Source organism: Physella acuta, unplaced genomic scaffold (assembly GCF_028476545.2).
Source record: "Physella acuta isolate Inbredline_101_S28 unplaced genomic scaffold, ASM2847654v3 ptg001520l, whole genome shotgun sequence".
Classification (NCBI taxonomy): domain Eukaryota; kingdom Metazoa; phylum Mollusca; class Gastropoda; family Physidae; genus Physella; species Physella acuta.
Genome location: NW_026733035.1, coordinates 176575 through 200816, shown reverse-complemented (window position 1 = coordinate 200816; position 24242 = coordinate 176575). Strand labels below are relative to the sequence as shown.

At 37.1% G+C, this 24242-nt stretch overlaps 1 protein-coding gene and 1 long non-coding RNA gene across 2 annotated transcripts; both read left to right on the top strand.

The window, feature by feature from the left end:
* The first annotated feature begins 6464 nt into the window (after positions 1-6464).
* LOC131928575 (uncharacterized) lies at positions 6465-11620 on the top strand. The gene is made up of 3 exons (XR_009383805.1): positions 6465-6551; positions 11090-11236; positions 11567-11620. It is a non-coding gene; the product is annotated as an uncharacterized LOC131928575 (long non-coding RNA).
* A 7-nt stretch (positions 11621-11627) lies between these two features.
* LOC131928574 (zinc finger protein ZFP2-like) lies at positions 11628-17090 on the top strand. Its single transcript, XM_059284642.1, has 8 exons — positions 11628-11692; positions 11924-11997; positions 12218-12359; positions 13221-13297; positions 13499-13708; positions 13918-14097; positions 14997-15099; positions 15701-17090. The coding sequence occupies exons 2-8, from the start codon at positions 11971-11973 to the stop codon at positions 17059-17061; spliced, it is 2100 nt and encodes a 699-aa protein (XP_059140625.1). The 5' UTR covers positions 11628-11692; positions 11924-11970; the 3' UTR covers positions 17062-17090.
* The last annotated feature ends 7152 nt before the right edge of the window (positions 17091-24242 follow it).

Genomic DNA, 24242 nt, shown 5'->3' with positions numbered 1-24242 from the left:
GAAAATAGCAAACAAACAATAACAATTAAATTAAAGTAATCTATAATAATAGTTTCGCTGTCTGTCTATCTGACAAGAACGCTCTGTCTGACAAGAACGCTCTGTCTGACAAGAACGCTCTAGAGAAAACACAAGCAATTTAAAAACATGCACAGTAATTCGAAAAACGAAATATGACGTCGACACATTTAGCGTAGAGTAGAACATAATCTCAAACCAGAGAGTGCACACAGTAATGTAATGACGTCATTGATTATCGCGTAAACATTAAAACAAAGGAAATGTTGTCTAATCTAAATGGTTTGCGTGAAGAGTTTCTTGCATACAATTCTTCGGGTAGGGGCGAAGCCCCACCCCCCGCGTAAGAACGTCTGAGCCCCCCCCCCCCCCCCCCTCCCCAACTCAAAAGAAATTTCCTCATCGATACTCTATAATAAAATTACCGCCTAATTAATGTGTCTAATCTAAAAAGTGGTTTTCTTGCAATCGGACGGTAGACATGTTTTTTTTGGGGGGGGGGGGGGTGGGGGGGGGGGTGGGGGGGGGGGTTGTGGGGGGGGGTGGGGGGGGTGGGGGGTGGGGGGGGGGGGTGGGTTGGTTTGGGGGGGTTGTGGGGGGTGGGGGGTGGGGGGTGGGTTGGTTTCAGTGTTTCTTTCAGACTTTTTTCTACCCGGAGAGGGGTGGGGGTACTTGAAATTTTCGGGGGCGGGGGTAGAATTTTCTGGGAGGGGGCGGACACTGGAAAAAGTATATAACTATATTTCGTTGAATGGGACGGTAGACATGTTTTTTTTGGGGGTGGGGGGTGGTGGAGGGGTGGGGGGGGGGGTGGTGTGTGTGTGGGGGGGGGTGGGGGGGTGGGGGGTGGTGTGTGGGGGGGGTGGGTTGGTTTCAGTGTTTCTTTCAGACTTTTTCCTCCCCGGAGAGGGGTGGGGGGTACTTGAAATTTTCAAATTTTCGGGGGCGGGGGTAGAATTTTCTGGGAGGGGGCGGACACTGGAAAAAGTATATAATTATATTTCGTTGAATGGGACGGTAGACATGTTTTTTTTTGGGGGGGTGGGGGGTGGGGGGCGGTGTGTGGAGGGGGTGGTGTGTGGGGGTGAGGGGTGGGGGTGGTGTGTGGTGGGGGGTGGGGGTGGTGTGTGGGGGTGAGGGGTTGGGGTGGGGGTGGTGGGGGGTGGGGGTGGTGTGTGGGGGTGGGGGGTGGGGTGGGGGTGGTGTGTGGGGGGGTGGGTTGGTTTTAGTTTAGAGAAAAGAGACAGCACTATCAGCCTAGCGCCCGTTGTACCCTTCCTCAACGGGCCATTTTTCTCGTTAATACTAATAGTTTCGCTGTCTGTCTGTCTATCTGACAAGAACGCTCTGTCTGACAAGAACGCTCTGTCTGACAAGAACGCTCTAGAGAAAACACAAGCAAAATAAAAACATGCACAGTAATTCGAAAAACGAAATATGACGTCGACACATTTAGCATAGAGTAGAACATAATCTCAAACCAGAGAGTGCACACAGTAATATGACGTCATTGATTCTCGCGTAAACATTGAAAAAAAAGGAAATTTTGTCTAAAAAGTGGTTTTTTCGTGAAGAGTTTCTTGCATATAATTCTTCGGGTAGGGGCGAAGCCCCACCCCCCGCGTAAGAACGTCTGAGCCCCCCCCTCCTCAACTCAAAAGAAATTTCTTCATCGATACTCTATAATAAAATTACCGCCTAATTAATGTGTCTAATCTAAAAAGTGGTTTTCTTGCAATTTCTTTAATGCAATTCTTCGGGTAGTGGCTAAGCGCGACACCAGTGTTTCTTTCAGACTTTTTCCTCCCCGGAGAGGGGTGGGGGTAATTGAAATTTTCGGGGGCGGGGGTAGAATTTTCTGGGAGGGGGGCGGACACTGGAAAAAGTATATAATTATATTTCGTTGAATGGGACGGTAGACATGTTTTTTGGGGTGGGTGGGGGTGGGGGTGGGTGGGTTGGGCTGGGGTGGGGGTGGGGGTGGGGTGGGTGGGGGGTGGGGTTGGGGGTTGGGGGTAGGTGTGTGTGGGGGATGGGTTGGTTTTAGTTTAGAGAAAAGAGACAGCACTATCAACCTAGCGCCCGGTGTATCCTTCCTCAACGGGCCATTTTTCTCGTCTATAATAATAGTTTCGCTGTCTGTGTATGTATCTATCTATCTGACAAGAACGCTCTGTCTGACAAGAACGCTCTAGAGAAAACATAAGCAAAAATTCTATCTGACAAGAACGCTCTAGAGAAAACACAAGGAAATTAAAAACATGCATAGTATTTCGAAAAACGAAGTATGACGTCGACACATTTAGCATGGAGTTGAAAATAATCTCAAGGCGGAAAGTGCACACAGTAATATAATGACGTCATTGATTATCGCGTAAACATTGAATAAAAAGGAAATGTTGTCTAATCTAAATGGTTTGCGTGAAGAGTTTCTTGCATACAATTCTTCGGGTAGGGGCGAAGCCCCACCCCACGCGTAAGAACGTCTGAGCCCCCCCCCCCCCCTCCCCAACTCAAAAGAAATTTCTTCATCGATACTCTATAATAAAATTACCGCCTAATTAATGTGTCTAATCTAAAAAGTGGTTTTCTTGCAATTTCTTTAATGCAATTCTTCGGGTAGTGGCTAAGCGCGACACCAGTGTTTCTTTCAGACTTTTTCCTCCCCGGAGAGGGGTGGGGGTACTTGGAATTTTCGGGGGCGGGGGTAGAATTTTCGGGAAGGGGGCGGACACTGGAAAAAGTATATAATTATATTTCGTTGAATGGGACGGTAGACATGATTTTTTTGGGGTGGGGTGGGGGTGGGTGGGGGTGGGTGGGGGGTGGTGTGTGTGGGGGGTGGGTTGGTTTTAGTTTAGAGAAAAGAGACAGCACTATCAACCTAGCGCCCGGTGTATCCTTCCTCAACGGGCCATTTTTCTCGTATTTAAATAAACATATATGTAGTTATAGCTCTATAAAATAGGAACTTTCTTAATGTATAAAAATTGCATCTCATTAATAATTCTAGAACTGGTGTTTATTGTCAGTCAATTAAATTGTTCAAAGGGCAGAATTAAAAAAAAAAAAACGCATGCTGTGTATTTTAAAAACAAGACAATCGTATTTAATAGCAAACATCAATACGGCCGAATTGATTACGCTAAAACGATAGATTTCCGTAAAAAGGCTTGTTTTAATTATTACAATTTTTTTTATTTTAATTAATAAATTATAATTGAAGGTCGAGGTTCTATATTTTTAAAAAAATAGTTTAACTGTCCTTAAACAATTGTATCAATCGCTGAGAAATTGAGAATTAATAACTACATTTAACGCTTTATTAATTAAACGAATTGAATTATTTCCGTTTTGATAAACTCTATCTCTTTATATTTAGTTTAGTTTGTAACTATTGAATTTCTCGAGAAAAATATCCAAGAGAGCGGTAGTTAATGGACACAAGCGAGAAAAGTCTCAAAGGTATTTGAGAGGTGCATAAATTAATTTAAAAATCTTGCACGGCGTAGTTACAATTAATATGGTTATAAAATCCTGTCTGTCTGGTTTTTTCGGACTTTACTAAAGATTGGACGTATTTGATGTTTTTAATATTTTCGGTAACTAAATAAAAATGAAAAAAGAAAGCAAAAACAATTTGGTTTTCACGTGTAATGGCGACATAAACAATGGCATCCTGCTATTGGATAGGCCGACACAAATTTTATTGTACACATTGTAAGCTAAAAATAGAAAACTAGGTTATGGCGTTTTAAATTTGCATTGTTATTTAAAAACTAGATCTGCAAAGTTTTGTAAACAAATAGTTATCGATCACTAAGTTACTGTACAGCGAATCAATATTTGTCCTACGAAAGTGAAACATCCGGTTTTAACTTAGGCTTGATGAAAATAAATAGAAATGTAGCCTTAAACTCAACAAATTATTTTCAAGTTCTCTGGATTTGCAACTTTTATAGCATTTATTCTAAAAATATAAAATTTCTAAATTAATTTTAGGCTTAAGTTTTTATGTTTTATTTTTTTTTTTTACGGTCTAAATCTAAAAAGCACGTTTTTATTCCATGTCAACGACACTATGGAAGGAATCGGGTGTGGGGAAATTGCGAGACGCGAAAAGCGAAATGGCGAGGCGGGAAAATGCGAGAAGGGCGCGAAAACGGTCAGTCACGTGACTTTTTTGTCTCGCATTTTACCACAAGCCGATACTTACGCTGGGTGGTGTTGAAATGCGAAGATTTCTGCGAAAAATTTACCGCACCCGATTTTCAGTGGTATTTGGTCCAGACTTCAAAGACGTTTCGTTTACATTGTTAAAACTTCCGATTTTTCCGTCGCTAGACATACTGATGATTTGTCAACTCCCCCCACCTTTTGTGTCGACTTAGAATACCACCTTTTTCGAAACCGACGGAAATACCGCCGACGATAGATCAACTTCTGTCTTTTGTGTGGAACCCCGAGGCCGCCTGATGTACCTTCTTTGAAGATCGCAGTGCCCGGATCCGCTGCCGCCGCAAACATATTTTCTATTGTTGCATAGAAATTTTGTATTATAGCCGCCGCCTACGATTTTTTTCTAGCTTTTTTTACCATATAAATCTAAGCACAAGGAAATGCCACATCATTTGGATACAACAAAATAAAGTGACGTCACCGATATTATCAGTTGCTCGTGCTATATCGTAAGCTATGGGCCTACTTCAAATATTTTTAAAACCAAGTTGAACTTTTTTGGTTTTGGTGGTGGTGTTATTTGGGGTCTTCCATAAATGACGTCACACTCGTAAAGGGGGGGGGAGGGTGGTCTGTAATTTTATGACGATGTGTGATGAGGGGGAGGAGGGGGGGTTAGATGTGAAGTCACACTATAAAAAAGCAATGTTAGAAAAAGAATTTTAGACGTTTTTTCGCGTTTTAGAAAACTGTTTTAATACATTGTAATAGGGATTGATTAAAATACTCTATTTTGACCGAAATTAGACAAGATTTTGGGAAAATATCGATGTTTTAAAAAAACTCAACTGCTGGTGACAACAATGAGCAAGACATTGCCAAAATTACAGAAATGATAAAAAATACAAATTATAATAAAACGGAAAACAGATGTTGAGCTTGCGGATGATGATGATGAGAACATGGGTGCCAGTGTTGTTTGTGGGATGAACGAGGAGGTCAACTGTGATGAGAATGTGAAATGTTGTGAATGTGGATTGGAAGAAGTAGCAAAAGAAAAATGTATAAATGGGAGTCTAATGAACTGGGTTGGGTGTACTATGTGTGAAAGATGGTGTCACGAGGTGTGTTTGAGGACTGTTTCAGAAGATTTTGTTTGTAAATTTTGTTTGTAATTAAAATTACTTAATAAAATAATAAATTGCACTTTTTAGAATTGTTTATACTTTTAAACTTTTTGCAAGTACAAAAATCCATAAATAGATGTTGCAAAATATCTCTCCTGCTGACAAGATTATACCAATTCACAATGACACAGCTCACGTTTGTATAAACATGAGCGGGCTAGATTTTTAAATTAATGCCGACTGAGACGGGATTTTCCTCTCGCTAACAAGAGCGGGCGATGACAGTAGCACAGCAACGATGTTAGAATTTTTAAATAGATAGATCTAGATATAGATCTATCTATCTTCTTAGTATCTAGATAAAAAAAAACAACATACAACACTCGTGTTAAAGGGTATGGCTAAATGCTTGTTTATTTTTTAAAAAAAAATAATAATTTAAATAAATAAAGATGGAAAAAAAAAGGAAAAAACTTTTTTCGCAAAAAGTGTCTCGCTATTTACCCTTAATTCCGCAGGTATGTCTCGCATTACCTTCTCGCATTTTCCCGCCTCGCCATTTCGCTTTTCGCGTCTCGCAATTTCCCCACGCCCGAAGGAATCTCGTCAACTCGCTTGTCTCCATTAGTTATCATTGATTATGTCATTGATAATTTCTTTGAGTCTTACAGAGAAAATAGTGTTTGATCGGCTGGCACAGGGGCTTTTATATATTAGGATAGCAACATTAAACTGCTTGATAAGTCTCTTTTAAAGGCTAGGCCAAAATGAGACTGCACGATATCATCATTAATAGATCTATATGTAAATAATGAAATAATATTTTTTATAGGGTTACTTCCCCTTAGCGAGAAATCGAGTCTAGTAGTTCGTGGATTGTGAAGAAACCGACTATGAAATCCCAATTTAATTCAATTTTCATTTTGACAAATGTTAAAATTCTCTAGATCTAGATCTATACCTTCTTGATGCTTTCAAATGTTTGCTGAAAAAAAAGATTTGTTTGCATTCTTATAAAATGTTACTGGGCTTTAAAATATCTATAAATTTACGGAATCGGTTATTTATCTTTACGCTATCAGCCATTAGGCCTACGATACTGAGTCAATACGCAGCTACTAGGCTAGCAGACGACAAGTTCTGGCGCTCCAACAAGATAGACCTAATTCAACATTACATTAGATAAAGATCTGAATTATCCAGACTCAAAAACAGCCTACAGTTGAAGTTTGTATATAATCTAGAAGTGTAGATCTATTGCTAGATCTAGTTATTCTAGATCTAGATTTCTTCTAGCTAGATCTAGCTAGATCTAGTAGATCTAGACTAGATCTAGACCTCTAGTTACTCTAGTATTAGATCTAGATTATTCTAGATCTAGAATCTAGATCTAGTCTAGATCAAGAAATCTAGATCTAGATCTACTGATCTAGGCTAGATCTAGAACTATTCTAGATATCTATCTAGTATAGATTTAGATCTAGATCTGATAATCTATAAAGTATATTTCTATTCTATCGTTTTGGGTACGTGAAATCGCCTGCGACTAGAATCTAGATCTAGAGAATCTAGATCTAGTCATGTGAAAGAAGACAGGTGACTCTAAATTTTAATAATTATTTCACATTTTGAGGAGGATTTATGTTTTGAAAAATACAAAAATGTTTCCTTGTTTCATTTATGTACCTGTTTTCAAACAATTGAATTAAGACTTTTCAATAATAAATGAAGACTAGAGATGTTTCCAACAGATGCAACCATGCTCATTTACTATAACTTATAACTATAGCAGCCATCTTGTTTAAATTTTTTCTTTGTTAACTTTTAGATCTAGATCTAGTGCAAGATTCAGGGCAAGGCAACTATTTTACAATTGGCTGCTGTTTATATACTAGGAAATCCTGCTCGTAAAAACTGCTGTTTAAAGTTAATTTCTTGCCTATATTGATATATTTAGCTATTGATGTAGGTTTATTAATATTTACAGAGCCGGCGTTAGGGGGTGGCGAACGGGGCGGTGGCCATAGGCCCCGCGCTTGAAGGGGCCCCGCGCTTTAGCAATGTCATTGTTATCTGAATCAGTTTGTAAACTTAAAAAAATTGTTTCTGAATTCAATTGGGAAAAACTAAATGGTCGAATGCCGACGTTGTTGATTGTTATAACTGAGGCCACGTTTGACGTTGGTGAGTCCCACCTGAACTGGGAAAGTCCGTAATTCGATACAAAAACAGTGTCACACCTCCCTTTTGTGTAGGGTACGGTCGCCTGGTATTTGACCTGAGCTGACTGGAGATGGCGGTCGAGAATTAGCCCACGACGTAAAGAGATACCCTATTGTATGCGGACCGATGAAGACGTCCTTTTAGTGAGCAGACGGGATGTCTGTAGTAGACAGTTAGTGACCTGATGAACTCTAGTCCTGACTTTCTTGTTGTAGATGTCGTATAATGTCGTATATGTACAGTGTTTTTTCCAGACTTTTTTCTCCTGGGGGAGGGGGCACTTGAAATTTTTTTTTGGGGGGGGGGAGCGGTAGAATTTTTTCAGGGGGGTCCACCCCCCCTGAAGAGATGCCTGGAAGAAACTCTATATGTTGGCCTACTTGTCTTGGTATAACAAAATTAACATTCAGTTGCGTGCAGAGGGGTGGGAGGAGGGCGACGAGGGGGGGGGGGGGGGGTGAGGGGGGGTTTAGGATTCTATATCAAGAGGGGGGCATTAAACAGGGTGATTTATTATTATTTTTTGGAAGAAAGTTAAAACTGTTGTTATGTTGTGTCACCTTAAGGATTCACCCTTTCCAAGACAGAATGATTAATTTAGCGAATTCATCCAAATTGTTTTATTCAATCGTCTTCCGATGGTGCTGACATGATATAGTCAGCGAATGGTCCTCGTCGCACAACTTTTATGGAGGATGGGGAATCTTTGAAGGCAATGAAGGGTAGTGATTTAGTAGTCATTGATATTCCCCCAATAAACGCGGTCTTTCAATTTATATCTGATACTTTGGTGAACTTTAAAACACGACATTTGTAGAGTGCTTAAGCCATTTTTTTAATTATAGGGAAATCCTTTACAATAGTTTAGACAATAATGATTTTGGTTTTAAAATATTGTATGAATTCCTAACAAATTTTGAAGTCTATACTGTTTTGATACATCAGGCCGAGTTCGTTGTATTGTAAACTTTATTTTCCTAATTATTAAATTTTCTTAAGTGATTTGGTATGAATTACATAACTGTCAAAACTGATTTAATATCTTAGCAAGGAAAAAAAACTAAGAACGTTGGGTTAATACATGGGAGAGATAAAATTCTGTTATTATAGTGGAAAGTTTGGCATTAGCTTATAAACTCCAAAACATTTGTGTTATTATGTGTACATCACATTATATAGGCCTTTATACATACATACATACAGTAGCGTAGCGAGGGGGGGGGGGGGGGCGGGGGGGGGGGACATATGTCCCCGGGCGCCGACCTTAGGGGGGGGGCGCCAAATTGAAAGTTTGAGGGGGGGGGGTGCAAATGAAAAGTTCGAGGGGGGGTGCAAATCGAAAGTTTGAGGGGGGGGGTGCAAATGAAAAGTTCGAGGGAGGGGGTGCAAATGAAAAGTTCGAGGGGGGGTGCAAATCGAAAATTTGCTCCCAAGGGGGCGCCAAATTGAAAGTATGTCCCCGGGCGCCGGGAAGGGTCGCTACGCCTCTGCATACATATATATATATATATATATATATATATATATATATATATTTATATATATATATATATATATATATATATATAATGGAAAGGCCCCGCGTGGATGGTTGGCCCTAGGCCCCGCGTTTTCCTAACGCCGGCTCTGAATATTTATCATTTATCTATAATATTTGACACAAATGTATCAAAATATACATCTATTAAAATTTAAAGCCTTGACAATGAAGTAACTTTCGTACATTCGAAGCCGCTGGCTATTTTACGTACCCAAAACGATAGATTACCCTAGATCTAGATTCTTTTTGTATTGAATAACAAAATTGAATAACTATTGATTGACAAAATCCGATCGTGAATCATATGAGTCGGGTGTGTATCTAATCTTGACCTCTGCCAAACCCCTGAGACTCACTCGTCGATACCCTGGGGTTCAATAAAACCCTGTTCATATCAACTTTTCTAATTTAGATCTAGTCTAGAAATATCTAGATCTAGAGTCTATTCTCTATATTTATTACAACTAGATCCTAGATCTAAACTAACTTTCAATAAAATGTTGTAAAACTTCATATAAATTATTATAAATTAGATCTAGTTTCCTCTAGATTTAGATCTAGATTGTATAGAGTACTAATCTAGAATCTATAGACCTATTTGTATTATAGATCTAGATAATATTTTCTACAAATGAAGACAATGTCTTTAATAAAGACAATCATAGAGCTCTAGATTTTGTATTTTAATTCTCTAAAGCAAGCTACGATCATTAGTCAAATAATTTAGTTTGTAAATTTTATATCTAGATCTAGATCTAGCTACTTTGTAGTTAAACAGTAGTCACCAAATTAATTTAAGGACCAAGTTAGTTCAGGAGGTAAGATTGACTCATAATAGAAAATTCTAAGTCTGGCTCTGAGATTTGTGAAGGTCACTGCTAAACAGAACGGTAATTAGATCTATTTTTACTATTTAATACAATGATATCAGTTAGAAATGGAGGAATGTTACCAGTGGCGGAACTAGAAATCAAAGGCTCCTCCGCAAAGAAAAAACTAGGGCCCCCTATATATATATATATATATATATATATATATATATATATATATATATATATATATATATATATATATATATATATATATATATATATATAATCTATATCCTAGCTGAGTAATTTAGTCTACTTCATTGCAATATATAACCATTCTGAGAGAACAAAACAGAACAAATTTAAGTCCAAACTCATTATGGGTTAAAAGTATTGTGCTGGTCAAAAATATATAAAGACGTTAGCTTGATTCGTGAATGGTTTCTCGCGTTATGTTTAATTTTTTCATTTTTGGCTTTTATAATGTTAATTTTGAAAACATTGATTTTTATAGCTATACTATTGTATAGTACGTCTTATTTAAGTAACAATTCAGAGAATCAATTGCTTTTTAATATACATAGTACAAAACTATTTAAATGAGCTTCGTGGGCATTCCTATTTTAAAGAAGGGCAGTAAGTCATGGAAGTAGTGTGAATGTTTACCTACCTTTCAAATTTTTGAAAAAAAAAAAACATTGTTTTTTGGTCGGAACTGGGCCCCTAAACGTCCTGGGCCCCCCCGCATTGCGGGGTCTGGCGGTATGATAGTTCCGCCCCTGAATGTTACTTAATTCATTGAGTGAGCAAAAGCAAATGTGCAAAATCAAGAGAGATTTCTACTCCTGCACATTGTCATTTGTTGTTTAGTAGGCCTAAAGAAACAGGGGCTAGTAAGGGAAGAGTGGCTTAAGATAGTTCCACACAGGTGCTTGAGATCTATTGCTCAATAGTGCTACTAGAAGAACCCTCAAATGCAGGAACATAAAAACTATTTAGTGTTTCTTAGGTTGTCATAAGGAATTAATTTTTTAAAATATTTTAAATTTTATAGTTGTAAACCAAAAAATCAGGTTTTTTTAAAAAAAAAAAATACTCTTTAAAGATTAGCAATAAAATGTTAGAAAAGGTTTCTTAAATTTAATGAAATATTTTTATAACTGATGAAAGAAATACTGTTGTATTTTCAGCTATGGAAAATATGAAGCCAAAAGTAGAACATTTGCCCACATCAATAAAAGATTTTTTTACACCTGAAGAATTTGCTGCTATACCTGAATATGAAAAGAAGCATCTCAGCATCTTGAGACAAAATTACAAAGTGCTAAGAAGTGCAGGTGAGATTTTTATTTGCCATTTAGTTTTAGTATGTATTTTTTTTGTCTTCTGTTCTTGGCCTATCTACAGACTTTTAAGGCAATGTTGTTACATAAGGCTTTAATTTATATATAGGTTTTTTAAGAGCATTTTCTTATCTATTTGTTACCTTTTTCTTGATTTTATAGCATTCCCTATGCAAGTTTAATGTAGTTCTTAAGTAGAGTTAAATATTAGACATGTTCTCATTTTTTGTCCCATTCATTTCACCAAAGTTAAAGGTCACCGTTCAGCCATGTTTAATTAGAAATAGTTTTTCTTTACATAATTTTTATACATTTATTTTTCAGGCCTTTCAGTAGAGCCTCCTGAATTTATGCTTAAGAAAAAGAAGAAAAAAGTGGTGCTAGACTTATCCTCAGATTCTGATGATTTTGATTCTGACAGGACCCCAGCATTGGAGGCTACACCACGAAGTAAAACTTTTTAAAAAATAGAATCAATTGTTTGTTGTCTCAAATGTTTATTGAATTAACATCTGATTGTGCTTATATGTGGAGAGAGAAAGAGAACAAGAATGAATTGTTTGATGTGTCAAATATTTAATAGGCTCAACAACTATGTGTATATAAGTGGAGAAAGAAAGAAGACAGAATTAATTGATGGGTAAAATGTTTCATTGCATTAACAACTATGTATGTAAATAGGTGGAGAGAGAAAAAAGACTACAAATGTTGCTCTGTTTCATCCTGAGATGAGTAAAGAGAAAACCAAACCCAAGGTTGAGATTTTCATTTGCATCAATTTATTAAAACTTCCTAAGCAAAAAGTATTCTTTATCATTGCCCTATAAAATCCAACCAGAGTAAATAAGAAGGGGATAGGGGTTTAAAATCAACAGCTATCTTCCTGTTCACCTACATTATAACACTGTTACATAAACCGTACACAGCATTAAAATTAACATGTAATGTTAATCTTTACAATTTTAAACTTTTTAGGCAGTACAAGTTAAAAATAGGCAGCCTTGGTTTCCATCAAAAACTGCGATAGAGAAAGAAGCAAGACACACATACCCTCTATGTAGGAAAAGAGTGACCAGCTACATGTCTCTGCACATTCCTGAAGACGATGAGTATCTCTGTTAGTTATTTTGTACATGATAAGTTTCTTTGTTAGTTTGTGTTTTTGCTATTTTGTATATGAAGAGTATCAATGTTAGTTCTTTTGTACTTAATGTTTCTCAATTAGTTCCTGTTTTAGCTTTTTTGTATAGGATAAGTATCTCTGTTAGTTCTTTTGTAGATGAATATATTTTTTGTCTTGTTTTGTGTGTACATGAGTATCAATTCTAGTTGTTTTGTACATGATAATTATCCCTGTTACTCGTTTATCAAATCATTATCATCTCTTCCTGCTTTGCTCACCCTTTATGTGAGTTAGCTGCCCTTTAGAATTATATGGCCTTATAAACCTCCTACAGACTTGAGTCTGGGATCCAAACCCATGACTTCTGGGTTAGCAGTCATAAGTTCAACCTTCCGATCATGCTCTTCCCTGTTTATAAACTACTATAGTGTAATCACAATGCTTGTATCCCACCTTTTCACTGTGTTTGCTGTTTTAAGAATGAAAAAACTATTTTTAAAAATATTATTTGTACTTAGGGGACAGATTAGTAGAGCACCTAACCACTGGCATAACAACTTAGACTCTAAAGATGCTCCTGAGTTTACCCAGAACATTTTTTTTTACTTATAGCCATTATGATTGTGCATCTGTTTTTGTTAAAGTTGTTTACAATTAAAAATAGACTCTACATTAAGGTTTGCTGAACTAAACTACAAATGCTTTTAAATCTGTTGTCCTTATATTCGGTTGTTGTATTGCTGCTAGGCATTAATCTGTGTATCATGTAGTTAGTAGAACTAACAAATGGTTAGGTAATTGATTAAGCTATGATATCCCACTTTGTAGTTTAGATGTTTTACATTTGTGTTTCAGTTTGTGAAGAGTGCAACATTGAATACATAGGGGATTGTACTGAACATGGCCCTCTAAATATTTTATCGGATTCACAGGTAAATAAAACAGTGCTGCTTTAAGTTTATATTTTCTCTGCACTATTTGTGATGATTAATTGCCTTGCAAACTTCACTGATTAAGGTCTAGCAGGTTTACCAGACAGGGTATTGTTGCATAACAAATATGATTAATAATAACTCTTGTAAAGGAGGAACAATACTAAGAAAAATGATATACAGTTTTCTATGGTGAAATAGGTTCCCCCAGACTGCATCAGGGGCAAGGACAAAGATTATTGTAAGAAAACTCTGCCCCCCGGTCTAGTCATTAAAACATCAAACATACCTGATGCTGGACTTGGTGTTTTTGCCTTAACATCCTTTCCTGCGCAGACAAGGTTTGGGCCATATGGTGGGAAGAAAGAGAAAAATGAGCATATGGCACATGACTCTGGGTATTGTTGGCAGGTGAGCAATGTAGTGAAAGAAACTGTTTGATGCTGGTACAAGTTTTTATCCATTTGTTGCCCATTTTATTTGTAGATGTTCCTATAAGGAACTTTGTTAGTTTAAACACTTTCCAGAATTTGTAAAGTACATGTATCAATGTTTTTTTTTTTGATCACCTTGTTTTCCAAGCACAAAGCATTATTTCTTTAATTTATATGCTTCCTCAGATTTTCAAGGATGGGAGACCATCCCATTTTGTTGATGCCAGTGACAGCTCTGACTCTAACTGGATGAGATTTGTAAACTGTGCTCGCTGTGAGGATGAGCAGTGTGTCACAGCATACCAGCACAAAGGTGAAATCTACTACAGAGCTCACAGGGACATCAGTGCTGGCACAGAAATACTGGTAACTAACAGAACATTTCGTAATCTTTTCCTGTTTACGACCAAAAGACATGGGGCAGATAAAGTAGAGTTCATCTGTTTCAATAACCTTGACCAGCCGCATTAGTTTCCCTGATGGGAGTCAGGTACCCATTAGAGCTGGGTGGATTCAGAGACATTCTACAGACTTGAACCCATGATCTTGGCTCGAGACATTCAGGTTAACAGTCATAAGTTCAACCATTCAACCATGCCATCCCTTACTAGCTTAAAATCTCCATCAAAACTTACTGACATTTTGGGGGCTGGTATAGCCATAGAATTATTTCTTTGTTTCCATGTTGCAATACATAGTGTACCGTTTTACTTACTAACTGCAAAAAAAAAGATATTTTATTGATCTTGACAGTAAGTTATTTCTTGTCAGAATAACCCAATCATGTCAGGTCTAGCTCACTTTTTTGGAGCTTGGATTATTAGCACTACTGGTGATTGATAAAAAATGTTTTTAGAAGAAATGTGTTAATAACAAAAATTCATTATCAACTAATATTGTCTAATCATTGCTAATTTATAACTGAATTTGTAATATTTTAAAAAATGTGAGACATGGAAAAAGTAGTTGAGAAAAAGCTAAACATAAATATTTTTTAAATAAAGTAATCCTGTCTTATGTTTTACTCATTAATCTATTGTTTAAAAAGCTACTTGTGTCATAAGTTATCTAGAGGTAATAAGCACTTTAATAGATTTAAGTAAGAATCTAGTAGGAGTCTAGTGTATGGTGTATTACCATGACTTTTAAGTTGGAAACTTTTTCCTAGGCTATTGTGCTAGCGATACTTTTCCTAGCCACACCCAATTGTGTTTAAGTTAACTAGTACTGTAGTAGGCTACTGAACAGTATTCTGACATTTTCAGGTGTACTATGGTGACAGTTATGCCAGAGATCTGGGCATTCAGGTACAGAGGGTCAGTGTTGTAAGCAAGAACAGTTTAACAAACATGGAGAACAATGACTCTGGTAATAAGCTTACTCAGTACTTTACACTGATCATCTCATCACTGTTATCTAATTTTTGTCTTTATCGTTGATACAATAGACTTGTCATTCTGTTTTATCAGAAGCCATCACTATGTCCACTGTATCAGTCAGTCATCACTGTGTCCAATGTATCAGTCAGTCATCAATGTGTCCACTGTATCAGTCAGTCATCAGTTTGTCCACTGTATCAGTCATCACTGTGTCCACTGTATCAGTCAGTCATCACTGTGTCCACTGTATCAGTCATCACTGTGTCCACTGTATCAGTCAGTCATCACTGTGTCCACTGTATCATTCATCACTGTGTCCACTGTATCAGTCAGTCATCAGTTTGTCCACTGGATCATTTAGTCTTCACGCTCCAGCTTTATTATTATTTTCATTGTTTTATATCCCTTTTGTCTTCATCTTTATTCACATTATCACTAAATAAAGCACTTCACAATGTAAAAGTTTATGAAATATTAACACTTATTGTCAGGTTAACTGTATTTTTTGTTAGCAATCCTTATATAAGTATAGCTGTCTTTCCAGTATTAGATAAAGTTGTCAGTTATTTTTATAAAAACATTTGTTGCAGATATATATCCATGTCAGCATAGCAGAGTGGCCTTTTCAAAACTTTCCTATTTGAATACACATCTGAAATACCGACATGGAGGTAAAGGCATTGTCAATAGGGGTTTGGATCATATTGATGACACTACTGTACATTCTTCTTCCCAGTCATCAAACTTACATCAAAACCAGATAACTCACATTGGAGAAAAGCCTTACAAGTGTGATAAATGTGGTCAATGTTTTACACAGCTTAGTGATTTACGGAAACACCATAGAATTCATACAGGAGAAAAGCCTTACATGTGTGACAAATGTGGTAAATGTTTTACACAGCTTAAAGATTTACGTAAACACCATAGAATTCATACAGGAGAAAAGCCTTACAAGTGTGATAAATGTGGTAAATGTTTTACACAGCTTGGTAATTTAAAGAGCCACCATAGAATTCATACAGGAGAAAAGCCTTACAAGTGTGACAATTGTGGTAAATGTTTTACAGAGTCTGGTAAATTACAGAAACACCATAGAATTCATACAGGAGAAAAGCCTTATAAGTGTGACAAATGTGGTAGATGTTTTACATGGCTTGATTGTTTAAAGAGACACCAAAGAATTCATACAGGAGAAAAGCCTTACAAGTGTGACATATGTTGTCAATGTTTTGCAGGGCTTGGTAATTTGCAGAAACACCGTAGAATTCATACAGGAGAAAAGCCTTACAAGTGTGACCAATGTGGTAAATGTTTTACACGGCTTGGTAATTTACAGAGCCACCATAGAATTCATACAGGAGAAAAGCCTTACAAGTGTGACAAATGTGGTAAATGTTTTACAGAGCTTGGTAATTTACAGAGCCACCATAGAATTCATACAGGAGAAAAGCCTTACAAGTGTGATAAATGTGGTCGATGTTTTACACAGCCTAATAGTTTACAGATACACGCTAGAATTCATACAGGAGAAAAGCCTTACAAGTGTGACAAATGTGGTAAATGTTTTACAGGGTCTGGTAGTTTACAGATACACCAGAGAATTCATACAGGAGAAAAGCCTTACAAGTGTGACAAATGTGGTAAATGTTTTACAGTGCTTGGACACTTAAAAGGACACCAGAGAATTCATACAGGAGAAAAGCCTTACAAGTGTGACAAATGTAATAAATGTTTTACAGAGCTTCAAAACTTAAAAGGACACCAGAGAATTCATACAGGAGAAAAGCCTTACAAGTGTGACAAATGTGGTAAATGTTTTGCAGAGCTTCAGTCATTAAAGGTACACAATAGATTTCATACAGGAGAAAAGCCTTACAAGTGTGACAAATGTGGTAAATGTTTTACATGCAGCTCAAATTTATCCAGACATAAAAGAACCCTCACTTGAAATATGACTTTACACATCTCAGTGTCTAAGATAAGCATCAATTTTATTGTCATCTGACATGCCTTGTACTGTGGTTCACATTTCCTTATGTAAAATAACTGCTAAAACATTTTCTTTTATGATTAAACTTTTAGATATCAAACTTTGTTAGTTTTTCAAATTGTTCTTACATAAACTATACTGGTAGGGCCTACTTAACTCTAGTCAAATCTGTGCAGTTTTATTTCAAATAGTAAGGTCAAGAATAATCAAAGTTTGAATGTTATTTTAGTTTGAAAATGTTAATTTTTTTTTTGTTAGGTAGGTTACGACTGCTCAGGTGTCGTGCTATGCGAGAGCTTTGCGTCACTTGATTCGATGCTATGAAATAAAGCAATCATTTCACATCCAGAGGACTAGATGACAAATTATAGATAAAACGAACTCAATCATTCCTTCCTCCACTTTACTTATTCTTGTATTAGACTTCTTCATAATCTTCATATCCATTCACATCTCACGAATCTTGAGTCATACAAGTCAGCAAACGTCCTTTCACGCCGACGATCAAGATCAGACTCCAACTCCTTCCCCGGCAACAACGAACTCACACTAAAACGTCACTTTCTTGCGTACCGCGTCACACTTTCACTTTCACCATCAATCATGCGCACCAATTTTCCTAGGCAGACATACACTTCAGATAGGTGTTTTTTTTTTGGTAATACTGATAAACAAAATTGATTTATAAGATTTCATAATTACAAAGTTTTACCTAATTAAAATCAAACCACTGATTAAATTTAATAGTGCATATTGGGGAAATGGCGAGGCGGTAAATTGCGAGAAGAAAACGCGAGACATACCTGCGAAATCACGGGTAAATAGCAAGATTCAATTGGTGAGACTGAGGCTTTTGGTTTTGTTTTCTCTCCAGAAAGCGAGGAGAGAAGTCGTAAACTAAACAAATATATCACGAGTGGTGTATGTTATTTCTTTTATTCTCGATCTAGATCAGAATTTGCTTAAATATTTTAAAATCTGTACTTCTCATATGATCGCCCGCTTACGTTTTCTTTACAGCCTGAGAAAAATTCCATCTCGGTCGACAGGTCACTGTGAGTTCAGAAAGAGTGGTCACTTTTGGTGCATATATAAACTTTAATATAGGTCATAGCTTAAGCAATAGCATTATTAACAAACTTGCAAGGGTCATAGTGTTCATATAAATTATAATGTAGTCAGTGGAATGAATATCCAGGCACATTGTTTATTTATTAAGGCCAACACAACTTCCGATCTCTAACACTTTGTATTTTGTTGTACTGGTAGAAATCGTAGAAGTATAGGCCAAATAACACTTTAAAAATTGTAATTGTATGTTTTATTAAGTAATTTTAACTATATTTTTGAAAATTAACAAAATTGATATTTGCTTTATTCGATTAAAAAATAAATCGTAGAATGTCGGTAATAAAACAAAATTTCCACAAAACAACCTCAGTGGCGGTAGCGGCTTCGAGCATGGTGATGTTCAAAGTTGATATATCGGTCGGCTTCGGTGATCCACACGCGACCGGTCAGTTCGTGCCACTGCAAGTTCAATGCTATTGGTTCTGCTTGGCCAAATATATAGCTGACCTTCGCTAGTATTCTACTTAACATTGCGTTATCTCAGAATGTCTCAGATACTCATAGCAAAGCAGTTAGTTTTTTTTTTTAAGTTATGTTGGAATCTGAATTAATAGCCTTTATTTTGCGTTTTTACAGGGGGTATTTTATAAATTATAATAGAAACTCGTTAAATTATTTAATGATAACTGAGTTCAGTAATCATATTTAGAAAGAAATTGTTTTTTAGTTGGTAAATAAAAAAAAACACCGCAAATTTGAAAGTTTTCTAGGCTGAGGTGCGGCGTCATATTTTGTGCGTGGGTGGGATTCTGGCTTTTTGTGACGATGTGTGACGAAGAGGAGGGGAGGCAAAAATCGTACCAAAAATAGATAAAGTGGATCACCCCTAAATTTTTGGTGCGTCTATGTTTACAATCACGAAACTGTGATGTCTCCAGATGTTATCTTCATTCCCGGTAACTCTTTCCTGCTCTACATAGTCGCTTTCCTGCGTGTAGTTGTGATATGGATGGGGCTGCTTTCCAGAGGTGTAGCTAGGGGAGGGAGTCGACCCTGGGGAGGAGGGAGGGGGGGGGGGGGGGTGAGGGCGCCAAGAAGGGTAGAAAAAAGCCTCATTCTGAGTAGCATTATTCGGCTCAAAGTTAAAGAACATAGAAAACTACTTTGCTTTCCTGGCTTATTTAACTTTGTGACATGATAATCAAAGCGTCCCCAACATTTCCCAGGGGGGGGGGGGGCATTTTTTTGGCCATCAAGAATGACTATAAATACCAAGGGGGGGGGGGGCATTTTTTAAGCCATCAAGAGTGACTATGAATACGGGGAAGGGGGGGGGCAAATTCAATAGTTCGACCCGGGCATCGGAACGGGTCGCTACACGCTATTTTGCTCTCTCTGCTCTTAATTTAACAATATAGTGCCATAGTGATCCAGGAAACACATCTGCAACCGAAGAAAATGTCTTGTCATGTCTGCAAACATATTGCTAGCATGGCAATATGGTCTCTATATTATATCTGACGAGAAGCACAACCCCTCTGGTAACTTTCAGATTTCCAATAGAGAAATAAACAGGATTTTTTTACCACAGGTTCACAATAAAATTAACTTGGAACTAAATTCACCATTGAGAATATCATTTATGACATTAAGACTAATTAGCTTTTATTTTTATTCATGTATTAAGCAGCAACATTTACAAATAGAAAACATTTAAGTTAACTGAAAAAAACAACACTTTTTTAGTGTTAAAAAAAATTCGAACTGAGAAAAATAGCAAAAAGTAACGAAAAGTAGTTCACTAAAATAACATATCAGTGTAATTTGTAAAGCCGATTGTAAGTTTTGAGTGTTTCTGAGATTATTGAAAATACGCTCATCAAATATATGATGAATCAGCTTTCCAATGATGCCAAACACATTAAGATGATGGATATAAATAAACCGGGAGTGATCTCCCCTAAACTTTCTCGAATATTCTTATATAAAACAACAAGGGATGGAAACTCGGGATATAGTTATGATTTTTACTCCATTTTAAATACTTAAACTTTTTAAAAATAGAATAGAATCTCATAAAAAAAAAGAATTGCGCACCAAGCGAACGCCGAATAAAGATGTGTATAATAGTTCGGAATATCATTAGTACTTTATAAATTCACATGCATTTTTTGAGAAATCGGAAATAGCGTAAATTAGTACTTCCGATCAGCGGAAATTACTCAAAATTTGACAGAAGGTAGAGAATTAGATTGTTTACTTACATGTGAAATTTCATTTTTATATATAAAATAGTACTCAAGTTATAGACTTTTGAAAATTTCAAAGTAAAAAAAAGTACCACTTCCGGTTATCGGAAATCGCTCAAAAATTTATCAGGATCTACAATTTTTATAAAATACTTATATATGAAATTTCATCAACCTAGCTGTAACAGTAATCAAGTTATCGTGTTTACACACAGACAGACACACACACACACAGACATACGGACAAGATTGCAAAATTATGTTTTTTCCGTATCAGTGAGGTGTAAAACGTCGAGATTTGTAAAAATGTCGATTTTTTTTGCACGATTACAAAACTTTCTCTATCTAATATATAAAGCTCAGATCTGTAACGTGTGGCAAAAAAGTTTGTCGTTGACAGTTCTATGGATTTAAGTGTTAGATTTTTTATCGTGCTCATAGTCTAAATTTACGAGTCAAAAAATTACCATTGAAAGTCTTTAAAAACAATTTTCATTCTATTTACTTAGAAGAATAATTTTCAATTATGGACGCGACATAAAATTTTTAAAAAGTGTATCGACGTTTATAAAATTTCTAAAATTGTGTCGGAAATGTATTGACTGCACAGTTACTTCCCTTTAATAAAAAAAATTCTTAAGAAGAAAGAATTTACATTTTATTACTTTGTTTTTGGTGTTAAGAAAAAAAAATAATTACATAATTAGCGGGGATTGATTAAGTGCAATGTCGTTAGGTATTTTTAACACTGCCTTTCATTTATTCTATACACTGAACATACTGTTCAATATTTTTTTTTTAAAATCAATAACATTTAATAAGCCAGGTCCTACAAATCCTATATGTTTATTTCTTTCCATTTACGGATAAGCTTGGAGTATTATCATTTTTGTTCACTAAATTGAAACAGGCGCGTCCGCCGGCGCCCTTGCACGGTTCGATTTGGCACCCTGGGCTATCATGTGAGCGCTATGCTGCATAATTTTGTTTTTAACAGTGCGATAGACTATGGGTAAGAAAGGTTACTATAGTCTTTGAATCAAATCCGGGCGTCCTCCGGCACCCCGACAGGGTGCTATTTGGCGCCCCGGGCCTTCCGGTGTACGCTATGGTATATACGTTCGCGTGAGTTCAAAAGACTATGAATAAGTTATGTACTATAGTCGTTTACTAAGTTCAATCAGGCGGTGACGTCATGGTGCGTCCTCTGGCGCCCAGACAGGGTGCTATTTGGGGTCCCGGGCCTCCCGTGTTCGGTTTCGCGCCTACGTTCATTAAAGTGAGTGCAAAAGACTATGAATAAGTTGGGGTACTATAGTCGTTTATTAAGCTGAAACAGGCGATTCCGCCCCGGGATAGACTCTGAGCACTGTGCGTTTATGTTCGCGTTAGTGTTTTCTTTGTGTTTAGGTTGGGTTTGCGTTAGTGGTTGCGTTTTGATTTGGTTCGTTTTTGTTCTTTCTTTTTTCGTTTTCGTTTGTGTTTTATTTTCTTTGCGTTTGTGTTTGTATTTGTGTTTGTGGTTGGTTTTGCGTTTGTATTTGGTTTGTTTTCGTTTGTTTTTTCGTTTGTGTTTTTTTCTTTGGGTTTGTGGTTGGTTTTGCATTTGGATTTGGTTTGTTTTCGTTTGCTTTTTCGTTTGTTTTTTTCTTTGTGTTCGTATTGGTGTTTGTGGTTGTGGTTGGGTTTGTTGTTAGGTTTTTGTTTTCGTTTGTATTTGTAATTGTGTTAGCGTTATGTTTGCGTTTTGTTGTTTTGGTTTTGGTTTGGGTGTGCAATGCCGGGTTTATGATGATTACTAAACACACAGGTAATGGTCTTTAACAGAAAGGTTTTTCACAGAAGCCAGAGCAGGGCCTGGCCGGGACGGCTAGTACTTCGTATATACGAGAAAGTAAAAATGGTCATGGTGAATAATATGCACATTTTGAAACTTTTGAATACTAACATGTAAAGTATTGAAAAAAAAATCATAAAAAACGTTTTAATAACAAGCTTTTATGTACTAATGCACTAAAAAGTAGAAAAAAAATTGTACACTACTATTTAAATTACTATAAAGAAAAGCGTGGGTCACATTAGTACCTATTGGATACCTTTACTAATATTTGAGAAGAGACTCACGCTTTTCTTTATAGTAATTTAAATAGTAGTGCAGGGGTCGGCAACCTGCGGCTCGCGAGCCGCATGCGGCTCTTTTGATATCAAGATGCGGCTCTCCAGCTCCTTGAACAAATACTAATAATCTTAATAAAAAAATAAAATATTTGAAATAAAACATTTTTAGTGGCTCTTTAAAACCAGGGAAATTTTGAAAATTGTAACTTTTGGCTCTTCCGCTTCAAAAGGTTGCCGACACCTGTAGTAGTGTATAATTTATTTTCTACTTTTTAGTGCATAATACATGTTTTATTTACAATAGAGTTACATGACTAAAAACCATTGCGCGCCTACTGAACGTGATGGCGCAGCCATTAAACGTAATGGCGCAGCTATTGAACGTGATGACGCGTGTGGTGTGGTTGGATAGACATGCCTACTAATTCGGTCCAAATTTTAATTAATTCATAAAAAATTAATTAGGCATCTAATTAAGTCAAATTTAATGTCACTATTCATTCGGGTCTCGGTACGGACTTGAGTCTATGTGTGCACCCAGCTATAATGATTTACCCGACTCACGTTAGGCGAAGTGTGGTGATGTGATGATGTGGTGATGTGGTGATGTGATAATGTGGTGATGTGGTGCTGTGATGATGTGGTGATGTGGTGATGTGATGGTGTGGTGATGTGGTGATGTGATGATGTGGTGAAGTGATGATGTGGTGATGTGATGATGTAATGATGTGGTGATGTGATGATGTGGTGATGCGATGATGTGGTTATGTGATGATGTGGTGATGTGGTGATGTGATGATGTGATGATGTGGTGATGTGGTGATGTGGTGATGTGGTGATGTAATGATGTGGTTATGTGGTTATGTGATGATGTGGTTATGTGATGATGTGATGATGTGGTGATGTGGTAATGTGATGCTGTGGTGATGTGGTGATGTGGTGATGTGATAATGTGGTGATGTGGTGATGTGGTGTTGTGGTGATGTGATGATGTGGTGATGTGGTGATGTGATGATGTGGTGATGTGGTGATGTGATGATGTGGTGATGTGGTGATGTGGTGATGTGATGATGTGGTGATGTGATGATGTGGTGATGTGGTGATGTGGTGATGTGGTGATGTGGTGATGTGGTGATGTGGTGATGTGGTGATGTTATGATGTGGTGATGTGATGATGTGGTGATTTCATGTGTATGAAGGATGTGTATGTGGGACGGATAACTGCGTGCGTGTGTATATAGTGTAAAGGTGCGCGAGGGTGTGTTGACGTGTGTGGTAGAGTGACAGCGTGTGTGTTGACGTGTATGTTGTTGTACGGAGTGAACGAGGGTAACAAGGGAAGCGACTGGTCGAGTGACAGCGGGTGTGCTGTGAGTGGGAGAAAGGGGGTGTGTAGGGATGAATGTGGATAACAGAGGTAACGTTTGGTTGTGGGGAGGACACGATAAGGAGATATTAAGCAGATTTGTTTGTCAGCCTAACCTCAAAGAGTTGTGTTGGTGTGTACTAAACCTGAATTATACTAGATTCTATACGTCCTCACATATTTGGTGTGAAAGGTACGGGGATCTGTGTGGCGCCTCGACTCCAAAACGGCACGGGATGTGACGTCACAGACCTACATGTATGCGGTTCATTATAACTTCATTGCCCTAGTAAAATCTTTTCTAATATAAAACATAACCTTATAACATACAGCAC